This window comes from Saccopteryx leptura, chromosome 3 (assembly GCF_036850995.1).
Source record: "Saccopteryx leptura isolate mSacLep1 chromosome 3, mSacLep1_pri_phased_curated, whole genome shotgun sequence".
NCBI classification, from domain to species: Eukaryota; Metazoa; Chordata; class Mammalia; order Chiroptera; family Emballonuridae; genus Saccopteryx; species Saccopteryx leptura.
The window spans coordinates 85,575,711-85,593,761 of NC_089505.1; the positions used below are offsets into that span (position 1 = coordinate 85,575,711).

Consider the following 18,051-nt stretch of genomic DNA (forward strand, 5'->3'; position numbering starts at 1 on the left):
TTATTGATCGGAGAGAGAAACATTGATTTGTTGTTCCACTCATTGATGCATTCCTCGGCTGATCCGTGCATGTCCCCTGACCCGGGGATGGAACCTGTAACCCTCTTGTATCCGGTTGAATTCACACCAACTGAGTCACCGGGGCCAGGGCTTCCCTTTTGATTCTCAGGTATCATATAAAATAAGTGGTGGAACTGCCATTTTCCACAGGCTTTTCTCAGTGTCTTGAGATCTTACCTCTGGGCAACTGTCATTCAGTTTGGCTCAAATAAACATAAACACTTTGACAGATTTGGACATTTCTTACGTTGACCACCCCCTAACCCCATTCCAAAACTCATTCATTGGGGATCACACCAAACCCCCCCCCCCCCCCCCCCCGCTGGCTGGCTTCATGCTGGGGAGACCCCACACAGGACAGGGTTGTCCTCCCCACTGCTTTCAGTTTTGACTCCACAGAGGTAATTCCCTCCCTCCAGGGGGGGGGCACCTCTGAGGCCCCCTGCCGCGGGGTTCCCTGCCTGGGACCCTTGCCTTGCGGGTGTGACCCTTCCGTTAGAAGGTGGGTGGGGTGGTACTTCCATTCCCACCGAGGTTCCCGGGATGGGGGCAGCAGGAGGGGCAGGCACGCTTGTCCGTGAGCCGAGGTCTGCACGCACGAGCCCGTACGCAATGCAAGAGACCGCGGGGCATTTCTCTGGGCCCTGCGCCCACGTCTGCCCACCACCCTCACTTCCATCTGGGGCCCGGCTCTGAGCTCGGCCCGTCCCGCAGGGTCGAGGAAGGCCGGGCGGCCGCGCGGGGCTACCACGGTGGGGAGGAGACTCCAAGATCCCGGCGAGTCTGGGTCCTGGGGAGCAGCGCCCTCCTCCCTGCAGTCCCTCCTCCACAGCGCCGAGCCTGGGGGCCGCCCCCGCCGTTCGCCACGCCCCTGTCCCGCCCCCGGCAGGGCCCTGCCCCCAGGCCCCTTCCCGGATAAGATCTTCCCGGCCTGCCCACCCTCTGGCCCCGGCCCCGCCCTCGTTTAGGGAGCCTTGTGGCCGCCCAGGTTCCGCGCACCTTTCCGCGCAACCCGGCACGTCTGCGCCAGGTGAGACGCCAAGTCAGGGTGCAACCTCCTCGTGCATCCGAGGGGGTGCGGGGTTGGCGCGGGTGGAGGGGGTCCTCGGCAGCGGCAGCCCTCGGCCCTCCTAGGCCGCGGCCTCCCTGGCCTGCGAGCGGCTGGCCTGAGACTTTGGGATTGGGGGTGCGGGGGGCGGGGAAGATGGCCTGTTCCCCTCCGACCAATTCCGGCCTGACCCACCGGAGGGACGGCCAGATGCGAGCCGCCTGGGGACACCTCAGGGTCCGTTCCCTTCCTGAACGGTGGCACGGCCCCTTCTCGTCACCTTTTCTTTCTTTTCTATTTTTTAAGGTGGGACACATCAGTGGTACCTCAGTCGACCTAGGGGTTAGGAGGAGGTGAGGTCCAGTGGCCAGCTTCTGACATCTTCCTGGGCCCCTGAGGTTTCAGCCCTGCCCCCCTCCACCACGACTCTCCCTTTGTAAGTTGTGGGCTCCTCAGAGGGGCTTTGGGGGTACATGGAGCGCCTCCTATCCTCACACTGCCAGGAAGGGCTGTGTCCCCGAGGCCCCCAGGGCTTGGCAGATATCCCTGCTTGGCAGCACAGCCCCAGGCTTCTGGGACATGGTGTGACCATTGTGTGTGGGTTGGACAGATGGTTACTGAGCAAGTGAGGGCCTCAGGAGCCCAGGTGTAGTCACCCCACCGACTTCTGGTGACACTGTCCAACTAGGACGACTTGAGAGCAAGTCTACATCAGCTAGGGACACATTTCACTGCAAAGGAGAAGAACCCATTGTCCTGGGCTTGAATAGATGGAGGCTGACTGTCCTTCCACCAGGAAGCCCACAGGTAGACAGTGGTGTGGATTCAGGGACAGCGGATCAGGGCTGGGGTTGCAGGACTTCCTGGTGACAAGGCAGCTGCCACAGCTCCAGCCATCACATCAAGGCAGGAAGAGGGAGGTGACTGCGTTTCTCTCACGAAGGAAAAGCCTCCCTAACCCCTCCCTGCTGCATCCCCCACATGTCACCCAGCACTCTGCTCACATCTAGGTGACATGGGAAAGCAGGGACCAGGGTAATAAGCTTGTTTTAGCCCATGGGTATCACTTGGGGCTGGCACATTACCTTCTGGAACAAGATAGATTCTGCGCCCAGGAAGGAAAGGGTGGATGTGAGGTAGGGAGCTGGGAGTTGGCCCACAGCGCCTCTACTGGACACACCCCAGGAAAGAAGAACGCACAGTCTATAAATGCTGGCTGCTCTCAGGCCTGAGGATGGGTCTGAGTGGCTGCTAGGGAGGAAGGGCCCCCACCAGACTGACAGGCTTTGTGGCCATCAGTCCTCCCCACGGGCTTGGGCCGGGGATTTGGAAAGGGCAGATACAGAGGCATGCCTGGCCTTGTGGCTTTCTGGGTTGCCTTCCTGCAGCTAAGGGGCCCTCTGTGCTTTGAAGCCTGTGCCCAAGGCTTCCTGGGATCAAGGTCGGGGTTTCCCAGGCTGGTGGGGGCTGAGCCCAGTCTCAGACTCGAGAAGTGAGGGGCCTGCTGCTGGCTGCCTCCCCAGCTCCTAGACCCCAGCAGACCCGTGTGCTCCCCCCCCCCCCCACAACCTGGCTCCTCCCACAGGCGGTGGGGGGAGATGGACCATCATGCTGAGGGCCAGAGGACACAGCTGCCATGGGGCCAGCCAGGCCTCCTCCCCCAACCAGACAGGCCGTACCAGCCGCCAGCACAGCCCCATCCTTTCCCTTCCCAACCTCCAGAGAGGGCTTTGGGGCCTTATCTGTCAGGAATGGGCAGAAGGAAGGCGGTTATCAGCCCAGCCAACGGGGAGGGCCCCCAGCGCTGGGTGGACACTCACCCTCTCACATTCCTGAGCACAGGGTTCTTGGACTTTCAGACTCCCTGGGTTGGAATTTCCACTCTGTCCCCTTCCCATGTGACTCTAAGCAAGAGGCTTAACCACTCTGGTCTCGGTCACCTCACAAGGCAATGGGGAGGCTATGGGTAAAGGAGCCAGCCCACCTTAGTGCTTCTCTGCCCCCTTCCCGGCCCCCCGGGAGACCCTCACCCTGAAAGCACCCTTCCCTCACTGTCCCTGCAAGGGCCGAGCTTTACAGTGAAGCCAGTGCCCCGTGAAGGCCTTGGCGGCCCCAGCATGCAGCCCCAGGACACTGGCGTGCAGTACAGCAGGTGGGATGAAGTCAGCATGGGGGCTGTGTCCAGCGCAGATGAGGCCTCGAGCTGCCAGAGGTGAGCACCAGGAGGGGAAGCCCACTGGGCCCACAGGCCACTCGGGCCCCTTGTAACCCAGCCTGACCCTCCTGCCAGCCTCTACTCCGCACCAGCTGGGTGCCCTCCCTGGCAGTCTGAGCCAGCCTAGGCCCCCCACCTCTGCATACCTCTGTGCTGGGTTACTACCTGTCTCCCAAGTCCAGTGGAGTGGCCCCTGCCTTCCCTCGGGGCCCACCTATCCCGGGGTCACCCCCACCCCCTCTCCACTCAGGTCCCTCCCGGGGCTCACGTGCTGACTGTTCACACCCTAGGTTCTCCCGGAAGCTGTGCTCAGGCAAGCTGGGTGTCGCCGTGAAGGTGCTGGGAGGAGTGGCCCTCTTCTGGGTCGTCTTCATCCTGGGCTACGTTACCGGCTACTACATACACAAGTGCATATAAGTGTTGGCCACACGCAACGGGGGCATGGGCTGGGAGGGACGCGGGTACGAGAACCCCTTCGTATACAGACCCCCCACACACACCCATTTGTATTGCAGACTCCGTGTGCGAATGCACCGCCCCTCCCCAGTCACAGGCCCCTCCACGGGTGCGCAGGCACACCCAGCCTGGGGCACACCTGGCCTGCAGACCTGCAGCCTGGGTACCCTGGGACATGGGGTGGCTGTCCTCTCCCCAGCCTCGAGCTCGGACCTGGATGCCCTGGCATGGGGGTCTTCCCTGGGGGGGGGGGTGTTGTGAAGAACTGGCCTGTCCGCTATGGGCCTTCTGACTCATGTGCAAGGATGGCAGGGAGAGGAGTCGTGTGTGTCCCTCTGCCCTCACTCCCAGGCAGAGAAGACGTCCTAGAAGATGTTTCCCAGGCAACGCGGGCAGAGGGGCCTCAGTCCTTGTCCCAGGTCCACCCCGTGTCTTCCCTTCAGGGGCTGTTCACCTCACGGGTGCCCCCAGCAGAGGATGGTGTACACACAAGTTATTAAACGTCTGTGGAATAAATGATGGGTGATAGCCACGAGGCCCCAGGCCAGGCGTGACTCAGTGCTGTCCACCCATCTATGCAAGGCCAGCCGGAGGGCATTTGAGCAGTTGTTGGGAGGCCTGTGGGAAGGGTCTGCTCTGCTCGCTGGGCTGAGAGCCTTGGAACAGGCCCTCCCCTGGCTGGACCTGTTCCTACCTCACCTGACCACAGCCAAGGCCTGCATGCCCGTCTGTGCCCAGCAGTGCCTTTTGGGCCTTCATGCTCAGCCCCTTGCCCATTGCAAATGTGTCTCAGCCCCTTCAGACCCTTGCGAGAGATGCCTTACGGCTGAGGGTGGGAGACCAGCAGTCACTGTCCTTGTGGGCCCTGCCAAGTCCTGGGTGTCAGGCCAAGTTGGCAGCAGAAGGCAGAACCAGCCTGGGGGGTGCGGCGGGGCCAGGTGGACATCAGGTGAGGCTGCACATCCTGAGTGGTCCCTGACTCTGAGGGAGGCTGGCAGGTGTGCCTGCTGGGGGCCGGGTAAGCAGGTTACAGGGCAGTAGGCAGGGTCTGGTCCAGCCAGGTCTGTATCCAGGGAGACCCTACACCCCCATCCTTTTGGCCACATCTGGGGAGGGAGGAACACACCTGGCCACCTGTACTGCCTCACCCTGGTGCCCCAGCTGGATTCCTGGTGATCCCAGGACAGGCCATGGGGTGGGGGTTGTGGGCAGGGCCTGGGTCAGGGTAGACAGGAGGAGGGATCCTGGCTAACCCAAGCCCACCACCCTCCCTGACTGCCCAGGCGCCCTGCAGGCTCCAGGGGCACAGTCCTTGAGCAGCCGCTGGGCAGGAGCAAGTTGGCTGCCGGGCAGGCCAGACACGACTGGCCAAGGGAGGTGGACAGGGCAGGAGGGAAGGCGAGGTGTGGTCTATGTGTGGACCTTACAGGAAGCCAGGGATGGCCGGTGACCTCAGAGGCTCTGCAGCCAGGTCTAGCACTGCTGGGTGACAAGGGTCCTCATAAACACCTCCTCCTTGGGCCACAGCAGATGCCAGAGGCCAACCCCGGTTCTGGCTGGAGAGCCAAAGGCACTAGTGGGTGCAGCTCCCGCTTCCCGTGGGCTGATGGCAGCCCAGCCCTGTCTGCAGGGAAACTGCAGGCACATGTGGCCTTATAGGATGTGATCCTCCTGGGTCCCAGATGCACCCGAGTGGCTTTGGTCCCATGGTCCCCAAGGCCATGTGCCAGGCCCAGGTGTTAGGGCCCTGAGGGCAGAGAGAGGAGGGAACAAAACCCTGCTAGGTCACTGTCCAGCACCCCCGACATGGAAGGTCAGGAAGTGATGACTGTGTGTGTGTGTGTGTGTGTGTGTGTGTGTGTGTGTATCCCAGTGACTTGACTCCTTGGCATGTGCCTCTGGGTGGGGACCCACCTGCTGCTCTGGACAGCAGGACCCCTCAGGGTGGGGCAGGACCAGGAAGGCAGGGCTGCAGGCGGTCACTGCGTGGGTCCTGGGTCTGCTTCCTCAGACACTCCCACACTGGCTGCAGACCCACGGCAGGACAGCCACACTGGGAAGGAGCCAGGTGTTTACTAAATGCCTTTATTGTATGGCTGGACTGGTGGACGGGAGACTGGCACAGAGGTCTGGCCGTACGTGAATCCCTCTCCCAACCCCACAGAACACAGCTGTAGCAGAAGAGACGCTGACAATGTAGTTACCAAGCTCCCAGTCCCAGGAGCCAAGAGGGCAGCCTGGCGGTGCCCCCTCCCTGCGCAGGGCTTTGCTGTGACCTGCAGCCCTGACAAGCCAGGGACAGACACCACAGGTTGGCTTTGGGGGGAAACACCACATGGGAAAGCTGTCGTGTGGCACACCTACTTCAGCCCAGGCACAAAGATGGGAAGGCTGTGGTGACAGGATGGCCAATCGAGGTCTCAAGGCCACACCGCACTACATCCTAGAGCAGACAGGCTGTGTGGGGTGTGGGGCCTTGCTCGTGTGCCCCGTGCAAGGGCCCGGGCCTCATGCACATCCACTTAGGATGGTTAAACGCTCCCCCCAAATTGAGAAAACACATAAACTGTCCTTTGTGGATCAAAGCCCACTGAGTCAACAGTGTCACCAAACAGAGCTGAGGAGTCAGTTTCTCACACTCCAGCCAGACTGCAGACCCGTGAGATCAGTGAGGAGCATGGCCTCCAGCCAGCCGGCTCCAGGGAGGGCACACATGTACTCATACACACCACACAACACCTGTATAGACAGATGGCCACACCGAGACACGAACGCTGCGAACACCTGCAGTAGAACCTGCCGCAGACCCCTTCACCCGGTGGACGACAGAAGACAGTGAACAGAGGGAACCGTTCTGTCCGGACCTCCAACGGGACACCTGCATGTTTCCCTGGGAACCCAGGGTCCGCAGTCTGCTCTTCCCCTTAGGGCTCATTCACAAACACCTGTACCACCCCCGATCCACCTCGCTGCTCGCCGGCCTAATGGGCGCTCGTCTGTGCAGGTGATGGGCTGTGGCTAAAGGCTCCACGGCTCCACGTGCTACGTGTCCAACAGCAACATTAGGAAATTTACCAAGAAAACCCAAAAACCCACCACCAAAGTTTTTTTTTCTTTTCAACAAAGGCCTGATTCAGTGCAAGTGGGGAGCACAAGGCCGCACTCTGCAGCGGGCGTGACAGGCGTGGCACCGCAGAGAAGCCGCACACGGCACGAAGATGTGTGCAGGGCTCAGCGTGGAGCTGAGCGCCGGGCCCGCAGCCTCTGTCCCCGCAGAGTCACTGGCTGTGTCCACATGATTTCAGGACGTTTGAACAATGAATCCCGCGCGAATGATTTCATCAAAAACCTCTGTAGAAGTGGGAGTGGCATTTAAGCACGTGACAACACGGCACGCCTTGAAGGAGGAATCTTCTGGAAACTGAACAAAGAATGCAGATGGCCTTAAAAAATGCCAAGGGGGAAGCGTAACCACTTAACTCAGTAACACCGCACACAGGCCCGCGGCACCTGTGGAGCTCAGCGGATCACGGTCACGTGGGAGGCGGCGATGTCCAGGTCTGTCTTGGACGGGTACACCACCTTCAGGTGGCCCTCCTCATCCACCACCCGGACCTGCTCCACCACCAGGGGGGCGGCCCCGTCTTTCTCAGCACTGGCGTTCGTCTCGGCGTCCGGAGGTTGTCCAGAGGTGGCGTCAGCTTCTGTATCCGAGGTGGACCCTTCCTCTTTATCTTCTGAAGTGTACTTGTTGATCTCTGCCATTTTCTGCAAATGAAAAACATCTTTTTAGCCCAGAGAGGAGCAGGCGGGACCCAGCTTGCAGAGGAGGCAGCGGTGCAGAAGGGACACAGGACACACTGTCCTCGTCTGGACGGAGCTGCAGTCACTCACCAGAATGAGGGCGTCCATGACGTCTTTGCAGATCTGCAAGCTTGTTGCACTCGTTACTTCCAAAAACAAGTCAGAAGTCGTTTTCTTAATCTTAAAAAGAAATCAGGAAAACTTTGGGAAAACGTCAAGTTACCACAGTAGGCACCAGCGACGGTAACATCGAATCTGAGAACCCTGCAAAGTGGAGTCAGTCCAGCCCGGACGCCACCTCCCTGTGGAAGGCTGCACACATGGTGATGTGGTCTGGCCCAGTGTGGCCATGCGCAGCCTGCCGACCAGCCCCAATGTGAGCCCTGTGGCTGTGGGCAGCCAGGCTTCATCGGGAACAGACACACGGACAATCCTCACCTTCGTCTTCTCGCTGTTGGTTATTGGCGGGAAGGAGATGACATCGCCGCGTGCGTCCATGAGGCAAGGGTACTGCTCCTTGCCATCCAGCAGGCGGAGGTACCTGCGGGAGACCCAGCGACAGCAAAGCTACCACAATGCCCCTAACGGTTCAGCTGGGCCAGTCACAGCCCTTTACACCAGCCAAGTGTGCGACCCAGGGAGCCCTGGGAACAGTGTCCCCAAACCTGTGTGGACAGGGACGGCAGCTGGCCTAAGGACAGCAGGTCCCAGGGCTCAAGGGTAGTCTTCCAGCTGTGTGAGATCTGGTGAGACGTGTCTGTTTGGTGGTTCGTCTTTCTAGGGTTGACAGGTGACACGGTTCCCTCTCCCACCTGCATCCTTGGTGCCGCGCTACAGGCCACTCTCCAGAGGTGACACAGGCCTGCCATCCTCCACTGGCATCCTCAGAAGTGGTGTCCACACCCCACACCCCCACAAGACATGGGTCTTGGAGCACTGCCTCAACCTCGCACAAGTCTGACAGCAGAGTGAATGGACTTTGGAGAGATTTCTCAAGTTTTGGCAACTTTGGGAATTTCCTAAATGACAGTTAATAAAATGAGGGACGGCATGTGGGACCTCCTGGTGGCATGCACCCGCGGGCCACCCCCACCTGTGCAGGCCTGACACAGTCTGCCTCTTCTTCTGCTTCCGGTGCTCCTCGGCCTCCAGCTGCAACTGCCGAACCAGATCCTTGGCCTTGACTTCCTTGCGCCCCAGGGGGATGATCTTGGGGCAGAAACCTCTGGTTAGCTCACGTGAGGACACTCTGGCGGACATGTGCCGGTGACCCGCCCAAGCCTCCGCCTTAACCTCCACAATGAGAGAGGTGACAACTGTCCTGCAGCTAACAACACTACCGCTCTCCATGTCGTGTGTGACCACACGCCTTTCACAGGTCACCCGGGAACCCAAACGCCCAAACTCTCCAGTCCTCCTGAAACCGAGCTTCCCCTGCACCGCTCGACACAAGCTGCGTTTCCAAGGCTACTGGCCCCGGAAGGCCGAGGGGGAGACAAGGCCGGCAGGGGAGCAGGTCACTGCCTGGGACCTTGGTGCCCAGTGCTGAGCTCAACAGAACACGGCAGGACCGTGACAGGTCTGCTCACTAACATCAAACCCGGTTAGGGGTTTTGCAACTGGGAAACAAACCAAATGTATTTGGTCCCGTGTCAGTGAGCACATGAAGAAAACCACTTTTGAGGTATAAACTCCCTTGAGGAGCTGGCTTCCCAAAAGGCCTGTGACAGTGGCCTGCTTTGGGTCTTATCTGGGGACGTGCCAGCAGCACTGTCTGACCTGACTGCAAAAGGCTCCCACACAACCTTGTGCATGTGCATTTTTTGCAAACCCAGGAGGAACACGTTGTCACCTTGAGGTCCTGCGGTGGGCGGGTGGTGTACAGCAGAGGCCCCTGGACTGCTCTGAGGTCGTGGGTCGCGATGGTGGCCGCTGTCCTCTTCTCACAGAGCTCCTCATGCAGCTTCGTCTGCAACACGGCATGAGGGCAAGAGCTCAGTGCGCCAGGATGGGAAGGGGGGCGTCCGCACCCACTCCTCTCTTCGGACACTCACTCACTTCATGGGACCGCGGTTTCATCTGCGCATCAGCAGAATCTCTTCTTTCCCTAACTCTACAACACTCTCTCTGAGACTTCAAAGATCCCTTCCTGAACTAAAGCTTATGACTAAATGAACACAAGCACAACTTCAAACAGAACACGCTGGCGAGAGCCGAGGGCTTGAGGCCACCTCACACAAACTAAATGTGTAACGCTTTACAGAAACCGGGAGCTCCACCCAAACCTCAGGGGCTGGAGGAACAGGACTTCCCAGGGCGACAGCCAGCCTCAGAGCTGTGCTCACTGTAGGGAGAGGGGGGAAGCGACCCGCCCCGGGACCCTCCTTCACACGGGTTCTGTCTGTGGAAGGGGCTCGTGGACTGAGGTCCAGTCCCCTCTGTTCACGGCATACATGCTGCCTCCACTCATCCCCATCAACGTCCAGCGCTAGGGCCTGCAGTGTCCTCATTGCCCAGGGAGGAGACTGAGGCACACAGAAGTGCCAGGTCAAGGTCCTGGCCCCACGGGGTCTTCTCCTCACCCCCCAACCCCCACAGGCCGCACCCGTGTGGGCCCCACATCTCACTGGCCACCTGCACCCACCTGAGAGGTGAGGAAGCGCTTGAGCGTGTTCCCGGCCTGCAAGTCCATGCCCCTCACGACAGCCCCCACGATGAAGGGCCGGACTTCCCGGACGCCAGGGCTGACCATGACCGTCAGCGGGGCGGGGTTCTCGGAGACGTGCAGCACGCGGAGCAGCAGGCGGCTGGCCTCGTCCACCTCCTCCTCCTCGCCCCCTTCTCTCTTCCTGCGCTCCTTTCGCTTTCTGCGGCCCTCCTCCTTGTCTGCCTCGGCCCGGCCTTTGCCCTGGCCTTTGCCCCGGCCCCCCGCCCGCAGGTAGTCCAGGATGGACTTGGTCTGGCAGCCGCCGACCATCTTCTCCAGGCGCCGGTCCCTCAGCCTGTTCCCGCGCAGGTTGATCTCCTTGAGCCTGGGGCAGTCGGCCAGCTCCGCTGGAATCTCGATCAGCTGGTTGTTGGAGAGGTCCAGCGTCTGAAAGGGAGGCAGGGAGACCGCCTCAGAGCCAGGGCATCGCGCCCAGAGCACATTGGCACCTCCCCTGCGATCTCTATAATAAACGCTTGTCTTGACCCTCAGCTTCCTCGGGGTCGCAACTACAGCAACACTGCAGCTGGATGGTCAGGTCAGAGAAACAAGATAGAACATGGACAGGGGAGTGAGCGCTTTGGTTATGAACAAATGAGTACTTCAGATTGGTGGTTCTCAACCCTTCTGCATTTAGGGACTTGCACAATAGGAGAGTTATTTGGGGGATAGCTTAGGCAGACATCACCCTGAGCATAAGCAAATTTGACTAGGATCACTGGCGCCATAAATCTTCATACAACAGGGGTGGTTAAGTCTTTTGCAGACCAGTGACTCAAAATTTCTGGGGGACTGGTCCACGGGCCAGCAGCTGAAACATGCTGCTCTAGATGACAAACAGGTGCCCCACAAAACACTGCTATGACTCTCCTAAGGGAAACAAGCTGAATGTTGCTCCAGGAGCAACATTCCCCAAGTGAAGCACTCTCCCCAAACTGAAGCACAGAGCACGGCTGTCTCATCCCGAGTGCAGGGAAAGGGGAAACTGTGTTAACACTGCAGGGGACGCAGGCCTCTCGGTGACCCAGGAACAGGCAGGGGCCACTGCTATAAGCCTCTGTGCTGCCAGCTGACCTTGCGCTGTGAACAGGGATGAAGGAAGGCAAAGGGGCACAGGTAAGCCAGGTGCGGTCATCAGTTACCTCTGGGGTCCGAGTGGCAGAGGGCCAGTGTGTGGTCACTGGCTAATAGAATTTCCTTTTTTTTATATGGTTATTTTATTATTATTAAAAATTTTCCCAGATTTGAGAGAGGGGCATCAACTTGCAGCTGCACTTTGTCCTTCCCCTTAGCTGTGCAACCCCAGGCTGCTTCTCAGATGTGCCCTGACCAGGGATCAAACCTCAGCGTGCCAGGACAATGCTCTATCCACTGAGCAACCTGGCTGGGGCTCACAGGATTTCATGTCATTGTCCCGGTGCTGGGCCTCTCCAGGCCTTCCTCCACTCGGGCAGGACTGATGTGGTGGGGCAGATGGACTGTACCCAGCTTTTCCCCTATGTGCCCTGGAATCCTAACAGGAAGCAATGGTGACGGTGCCTGGTCCTGCGCCTGGGCTTGTGGGCTGCACAATGCCCTCTAAGAAGCCAGCTGCTGGTGCTCGAAGGAAACTGAGCAGGAGCTAGACCAGCTGGGCCAAACTGGACCAGATGACTCTGGTACCCCCAGCCTGCCCTGAGCCCGGAGAGCTGTGAAGGGCTGGCGTCTCAAGGTAGGGTCAGTCTGCAGCCTAGCTTGAACACACTGGCTTCACAGTCTCCTGCACCGTCCAAAGAGCCTTTGGCCAAACAGCTTGCCAACGCCATTGATGTCACCCTCATCCATGCATGAAAACATGGCTGGCTGGACAGTTGGAAGGTGCCTGCGAGGATGAGAGGGTGAGGGGTGCAGCCTCGGGAGGCCCTGAGACGGGAGGTGCCCTCAGTACCTGCAAACCCTGCCAGGGCAGGAGACTGAGCAAGGCTTTCCTGCGGGGGAAGGTGTGTCTGAATTACGCCCTCGGCTAAAAAGGACATGAACCCCACACTGACTCGAGCCCCGCCTGGAGCTGACTCTCAGAGGACCTGTACTTGCTCCCTTCTCACAGGTAATAAGCCCTGATGGAGCGAAGTGGGCCAGTCTCCGACCCCAGACTGTGCCACCAGCCAACCACCTTCTGGGACCACTTCTGCATGGGACACACTGCTGGGAAAGTGACCCTGAATTCCTGGTGGTGGGAACCTGGGACAGGCCTCCGCCTCTGGGGGGAGGGTATAAGAAGCAGTCTTAGCTCCAGCAGGTGGCAGGCTGAAGGAACCTGAGCCCCACCTGGATGAGCCCCACCTGGGTGAGCCCCACCTCCTGCAGAAACGGAGAAAACAAAAAACTGAAGGATTTTATCCCTTAAGTTCAGTTTCTCTGATCACTGGACAAAGTCTCACCCTTGAAGTTAACTTCTCTGTGAAACTCGACATGGGAGGAGTCCCATATGTGAATGACACTTGGTGAGGTCAGTGGGCACAATTCCTGGCAGGATGGTACGGTCTTAGCGAACTAATGTCCTGTCCCGGCCCTTTCCAGAAGCTTGGGGGTATGTCTGTCCTATTCACCCCTGCGTCAGTCTCTGATGGGCAAGTGCTTTGGGTCTGGGCAAATCACGAAAAATGCAGCAGCAACCATGTGAGGGCGCCACCAATCCTTGGTGCACGGCAGCCCTGGCAGTGGGGTCCTGAGGGAACAGACCCCTGGGAGGACGTATGCTGCTGGGGAGAAGCCCGCTCCATACTCTCAGGTCTCCCTGTGGGACAGCCATGCCGAACAGGCCAGAGGCCTGGCGGTTGCGAAGCCAGGCCCACTAAAGTAGCCAAGCGTAGCTGTCCCTCAGCTTCCTTGCCCCAGGTCCCAGAGTAAGGACAGGGTCTGGGCCACCACCTGGGCAACTCCCTGGGTGCAGGCACCCAGCACTGGCACTGCAGCCTCCCTGCATGGGGTGGGGTAAAAGCAGAGGCTCGTGTGCCGCTACTGCGGTGGCCCGTAAGAACCATGCCTCCTGGTCTTCACACCGTTGTGTAATGCCTCCCCACAACTCTGGATTGGGCTTTACCTGTTGAACCAACAGGAAGGATGCAGTGGAGTGAGAGGGAAGTTCCAGGGCACAGCTGAGCTGCCACGTGACACGTGAGAGGACAGACTATGCTGCGGGGGAAAGAGGTCCCGAGGAAAGAATCCTGGCCCTTCGGCATTCTAGCCCGGGCGGCCCGGAGGCCACCGTCAGTGGAACCCCCACACATGACCCACAGCAAGGCAGCGACTGTCCAGCTGAGCCTGAGGTCCAGAATGGAGAATCGTTAGCACCTAACACGACTGCTGTTTTCAGCCACAGTCTTAGAGTGGTAATGCAGCCATGGACCCCCTGCGTGAGCCCCGTCTATCACCCTCGTCTCATCTCACAGGTGAGGAGACCGAGCGAAAACCATGCTTCCCGTTTCCTCCGCAGCACCAGGAAGGACAAGGGCATCTCTGTCCTCCTGACCCCAGCGTGTGTGCAGCACTGTGGCCTCGCTAGGTGCACTCCTCAGGGAGGCATTTTAGAAAAAGTGCCGCCAGTTGGTTCAGTGGTAGAATGTCCCCGGCGTGTGGATGTCCTGGGTTCGATTCCCAGTCAGGGCACACAGGAGAAGCGCCCATCTGCTTTTCCACCCCTCCCCCTCCTCTTTCTCTCTCCTCCTGCAGCCATGGCTCGATTGGAGCGAGTTGGCCTCGGGAACTGAGACTGGCTCCCTGGCCTCCTCCTGCTGGGAAGAGCTCTGTTGCTGAGCAATTGAGCCACGCCCTAGATGGCCAGAGCATCGCCCCCTAGTGGCCTTGCCGGGTGGATCCCAGTTGGGGCACACGCAGAAGTATGTCTGTTCTCTGCCTCCCCACCTCTCACAGAAAAAAAAAGAAAAGAAAAAGAAAAGCACTCCTCTCCCCCTCAAGGATATCATCTAAACCCAAACGGGATGCTAAGTAGCTCCTGCACAATACTCTGAGAAACAGCTCTCCTCACGTGACCGCGATCCAACTGACGTCTAAAAACACTCACCAGAATGGAGAACGTGAGGAATTAGCAAACAAGATCTGCCCTTTGGACACAATACAGACGATGACTCGACTGGGTGTGTCACCACAGAGGGCCTGGCAGAAAAGAAACTACAGGTTCCAAGAGAAATATACCTGATTGTGCACTCACATGATGCAATATTATTAATATTAAGCCACACACCTGGTACATCGACTTGAAACAAAAACAGGAGATCTCTCAGATGGCAATATGGAGTTGAGGGAAACGGAGCAGAGAGTGTGAGGCACCTGGACCATCGGGGGACTCACCCCCCACAGTGTCTTCCTGGAAATGCTAGTGAGCACATGTCACTCTGCAGAGTGGGCTCTAGTTCCCTCAACTACATACACACACTATCTTTACACGTTTATAGACATAGCTGTAAGATCGGTTAGCTATCTTAAGAGCAATCTCTCCTGCAGATAGATGAGTGGCTAAACACAATACACATTTTGTTTAAGGAAAGTGTGCATTAAAAGTATAAAAAACAGGGCCCTGGCTGGTTGGCTCAGTGGTAGAGCGTCGGCCCGGCGTACAGGAGTCCTGGGTTCGATTCCCGGCCAGGGCACACAGGAGAAGCGCCCATCTGCTTCTCCACCCCTCCCCCTCTCCTTCCTCTCTGTCTCTCTCTTCCCCTCCTGCAGCTGAGGCTCCATTGGAGCAAAGATGGCCTGGGCGCTGGGGATGGCTCTGTGGCCTCTGCCTCAGGCGCTAGAATGGCTCTGATTGTGGCAGAGCGACGTCCCCTGGTGGTCATGCCGGTTGATCCCGGTCGAGCACATGCGGGAGTGTCTGACTGCCTCCCCGTTTCCAGCTTCGGAAAAATACAAAAAAAAAAAAAAAAAAGTATAAAAAACGGGGGGGGGGGGGGGGGCGAAGACATGCAGCCCTGCCTTTTAAATGACGAAACAAAAGGGACGGTGCAGGGGGAAGTACACTGGACACAGCGCCTCCAGACTGGAGCTAGGTGGTGGCTCTGTGACTTCCATCCTCTGGTCTTTCGAACTCAGTGGGCTTAATGGACACCTGCTGTGAGCCAAGCTTTAACCTGGGGCCTGGAGACCCGCGAAGGATAAATGAGCAGACCCCAGACCATGTCGTCTGGGGGAAAACCCAAATTATTTGCTCTTTACTTTGGGAATACACCCTGCCAGCCTTCTTCTGCAAAACAGGAATGATAAACCTACTGGGGGAGGCTGTCGCTGGCGTCAAGTAAAATGCCATAAACGAAGTCACACCGTGCGGCAGTGTGCAAAGTCTCCTCCTGTCACATCCTCCAGCCTTGCCTGGGTGGCCCCTCCAGAGAGCTCAACCAGTCATTTCACAGATACTTGAGACACAGACATCCCATCGCGGCCCTGCCGTCCACCCGCTTCCACCTGCGCAGGAAGCCACGCTTGCTAAGAAGGAGCAACAGTGAGTGTGTCAGGTGTTGGAAGCCCAGCTGTGAACAGCGTTTTGAGGCCGGAGGCCAGGTCAGCGGGGGTAGGGGCAGCTCCCCAGGGCCGGCGCCCACCCGCCCACTCGCCCGCCCAGGTCGCCCGGCTGACCTTGAGCGAGGCCAGGTGGGCGATGTCGGGGCTGAGAAGGCGAAGGCAGTTGTCGGCGGCTGCCAGCTCGCTGAGCAGAGGCAGCGCGCCGGGGCGGAAGAGTTCGGCAGGGAAGGAGTCCAGGCAGTTGCCGGTGAGGTTGAGGGTCTGCAGGCGCGGGGCGCAGCGCGGCAGGTCGGCCGGCAGCTCGCGCAGCCGGTTGCCGCTGAGATTGAGGCTCTGCAGCTGCGGGAGGCCCGGCGGCTCAGCGGGGCCCAGACCCTGGCCCGGCGGCAGCGCCTCCAGCGCGTTGCCCGATAGATCGAGCACGCGCAGCGCGGGCAGCGGGCCGAGCTCGGGGCTCAGGCCAGGCCCCAGCGCATTGCGCCGGAGCACGAGGCTCTGCAGCTGCGGGAGGCCCTGCGCCAGGCCCGGGCCCGGCTCGCGTAGGCTCCCGCAGCCGCTCACCTCCAGATAGTGCAGCAGCGACAGCGTGAAGAGCCGCGGCGGCAGCCGCCCGCCCGCTGCCTGCACCCGCTTCTCCAGCGCGGGCCCCGTCAGCAGCAGCTCCCGCCGCCGCTGCTGCTCCGCCTGCTCCAGTTCCGGCCAGGACTCGGACACCGCCGCCGCCGCCATCGCGCCGCCGCCGGCTGCTTTCCCGGGCGCGGTGCGTCACTTCCGGCGCGCGGTGCACCAATTCCGGTACGGGCCGGAAGAAGCCGTAGAGGACGCGCTCGGGCATAGGGACCACTGGCGGGCCCAGTGGGCCCCCGGGCCGCGCCTCTCCTGGAAGAGCCGAACCCGGGGTCCAGGGCCCTCCCAGCCGAAGCCCGTCGGCCTCCGCCGAGACTCCAGGGAGCAGCGGGGCCGCCCCGACCCGCCGGCGACGCCCGGGGAGGACGGGCCGCCTGAGGACGCTTAGGATCCGAGCTTCCCCGCCGGGGTGCGCTAGCGGTGGGGCGGCGGCCTCTGGGGAGCACGTGGTCTTTAGGGAAAGGAGCCCAGGGGAACCGGGGAAGGTGACAGTCCGCCGGGGTGTGGCGCCACCTCGCGTCCCCTCTCCTGCCGTCTTGTCTGCTCCACGATGCCGGGAAGGGACTGATGATAGTTGGGTTCCTTTAGTTGGATGCGTTTTCATGCAGAAGAGGGGTTCAGAGAGCGTCTTCCTGCATTGGCGTGTTTTGGAGAGCGACCAGTCGGGATAATCCGTGCACCTAAGTGGCACGTTTGGTGTCTTACCCTGCTTGCCTCCGACACCGACTCACCCTGCCCCAGCCACAACCCAGCCCCTGCTGTATTCAGCGTGGAGTCCCCTCTCTGTCGTACAGCCATGGATTAAACTTTCCTTGCTGGTTTCTAACAAGTTTTCAGTGCACTTCCCCTACAGATCAGAGGTTCTTGTATTGGAATCTCCAGGAGTGGGCTCACTTCTGAGTCTGGCCTGCAGCGCAGGTATGGGAGTTGTTACACCGAGGCTGTAAGGGATAGCCTGCTGTTCCCCTGGCGACAAGCTCACCACGGTCACTGCCCCAAACCCTGTCACTGTACTGAATGCTACAATTGTAACACAGCACTAAGTACTTGAGTATCTAAAGATATGTAAATATAGAAAAGGTTCAGTAAAAACGCAGTATGGAAGATAAAAAAATGGTCTACCTGTACAGAGGACTGACCGTGGGTGGGGGCTTGTGGGACTGGATGTGGCCCTGGGTGAGTCAGGGAGCGAGGGTGCATGGGAATGGAGGCCTCGGACATGACTGTGCACAAATGTGGGTTGCATAACCACTGTACACTTTAGATTTATAAAACACTGTGAGATTAAACAGCACAAGGGAAACAGTGCCATCAAGAGATGAGGTAAACAGGGTACTGATGAAGCTGCTGCCAGGGTAACATGGCTACTGTTTCTAGGAAACTGTTAAAAACAATAAGTAACATTGGCCGGTTAGCTCAGTGGTTTAAGACCTTAGTCCTGAAACAACAAGGTTGCAGGTTTGATCCCTGGTCAGGGGTCTTCCTCCCCCCCAAATCAATACAAATTAAGCCCTGGCTGGATAGCTCAGTTGTTTGGGTGTCCTGGAGTGTAAAGGTTGCTAGTTCGATTCCCTGGTCAGGGCACATAACAGGAGCAGCCCAACATTCCTGTTTCTC

The 18,051-nt window shown here is 59.3% G+C and overlaps 2 protein-coding genes across 4 annotated transcripts; one reads left to right on the forward strand and one right to left on the reverse strand.

The window, feature by feature from the left end:
• Positions 1-960: 960 nt before the first annotated feature.
• On the forward strand, positions 961-4,295 carry SMIM1 (small integral membrane protein 1 (Vel blood group)). Of its 3 annotated transcripts, none has more exons than XM_066372000.1 (4): positions 961-1,090; positions 1,415-1,544; positions 3,173-3,320; positions 3,614-4,295. In XM_066372000.1, the coding sequence occupies exons 3-4, from the start codon at positions 3,226-3,228 to the stop codon at positions 3,738-3,740; spliced, it is 222 nt and encodes a 73-aa protein (XP_066228097.1). In that variant the 5' UTR covers positions 961-1,090; positions 1,415-1,544; positions 3,173-3,225; the 3' UTR covers positions 3,741-4,295. The 3 variants fall into 3 exon arrangements, with proteins under 3 accessions (XP_066228097.1, XP_066228099.1, XP_066228098.1); XM_066372002.1 differs by having other exon boundaries at positions 1,415-1,461; XM_066372001.1 differs by lacking the exon at positions 1,415-1,544 and having other exon boundaries at positions 969-1,090.
• Positions 4,296-5,850: 1,555 nt separating this feature from the next.
• LRRC47 (leucine rich repeat containing 47) lies at positions 5,851-17,250 on the reverse strand. The gene is made up of 7 exons (XM_066374872.1): positions 15,922-17,250; positions 10,228-10,677; positions 9,436-9,552; positions 8,677-8,792; positions 8,022-8,124; positions 7,674-7,763; positions 5,851-7,547 (listed from the first exon to the last, which is right to left on the reverse strand). Exons 1-7 carry the CDS (start codon positions 16,534-16,536, stop codon positions 7,299-7,301), a joined length of 1,740 nt encoding a protein of 579 aa, XP_066230969.1. The 5' UTR covers positions 16,537-17,250; the 3' UTR covers positions 5,851-7,298.
• Between the last annotated feature and the right edge of the window lie 801 nt (positions 17,251-18,051).

Bases quoted from the DNA above. Each gene is read 5' to 3' on its own strand.
- LRRC47 (XM_066374872.1), bottom strand. From the start codon at position 16,536: ATGGCGGCGGCGGCGGTGTCCGAGTCCTGGCCGGAACTGGAGCAGGCG. The intron at 10,678-15,921 runs GTCAGCCGGGCG...CCTCCCTTTCAG, and splicing joins CCCACCTGGCCTCGCTCAAG to ACGCTGGACCTCTCCAACAA. The intron at 9,553-10,227 runs GTGGGTGCAGGT...GCCGTGTTGCAG, and splicing joins AGCGCTTCCTCACCTCTCAG to ACGAAGCTGCATGAGGAGCT.
- SMIM1 (XM_066372000.1), top strand. From the start codon at position 3,226: ATGCAGCCCCAGGACACTGGCGTGCAGTACAGCAGGTGGGATGAAGTC. The intron at 3,321-3,613 runs GTGAGCACCAGG...TTCACACCCTAG, and splicing joins GAGGCCTCGAGCTGCCAGAG to GTTCTCCCGGAAGCTGTGCT.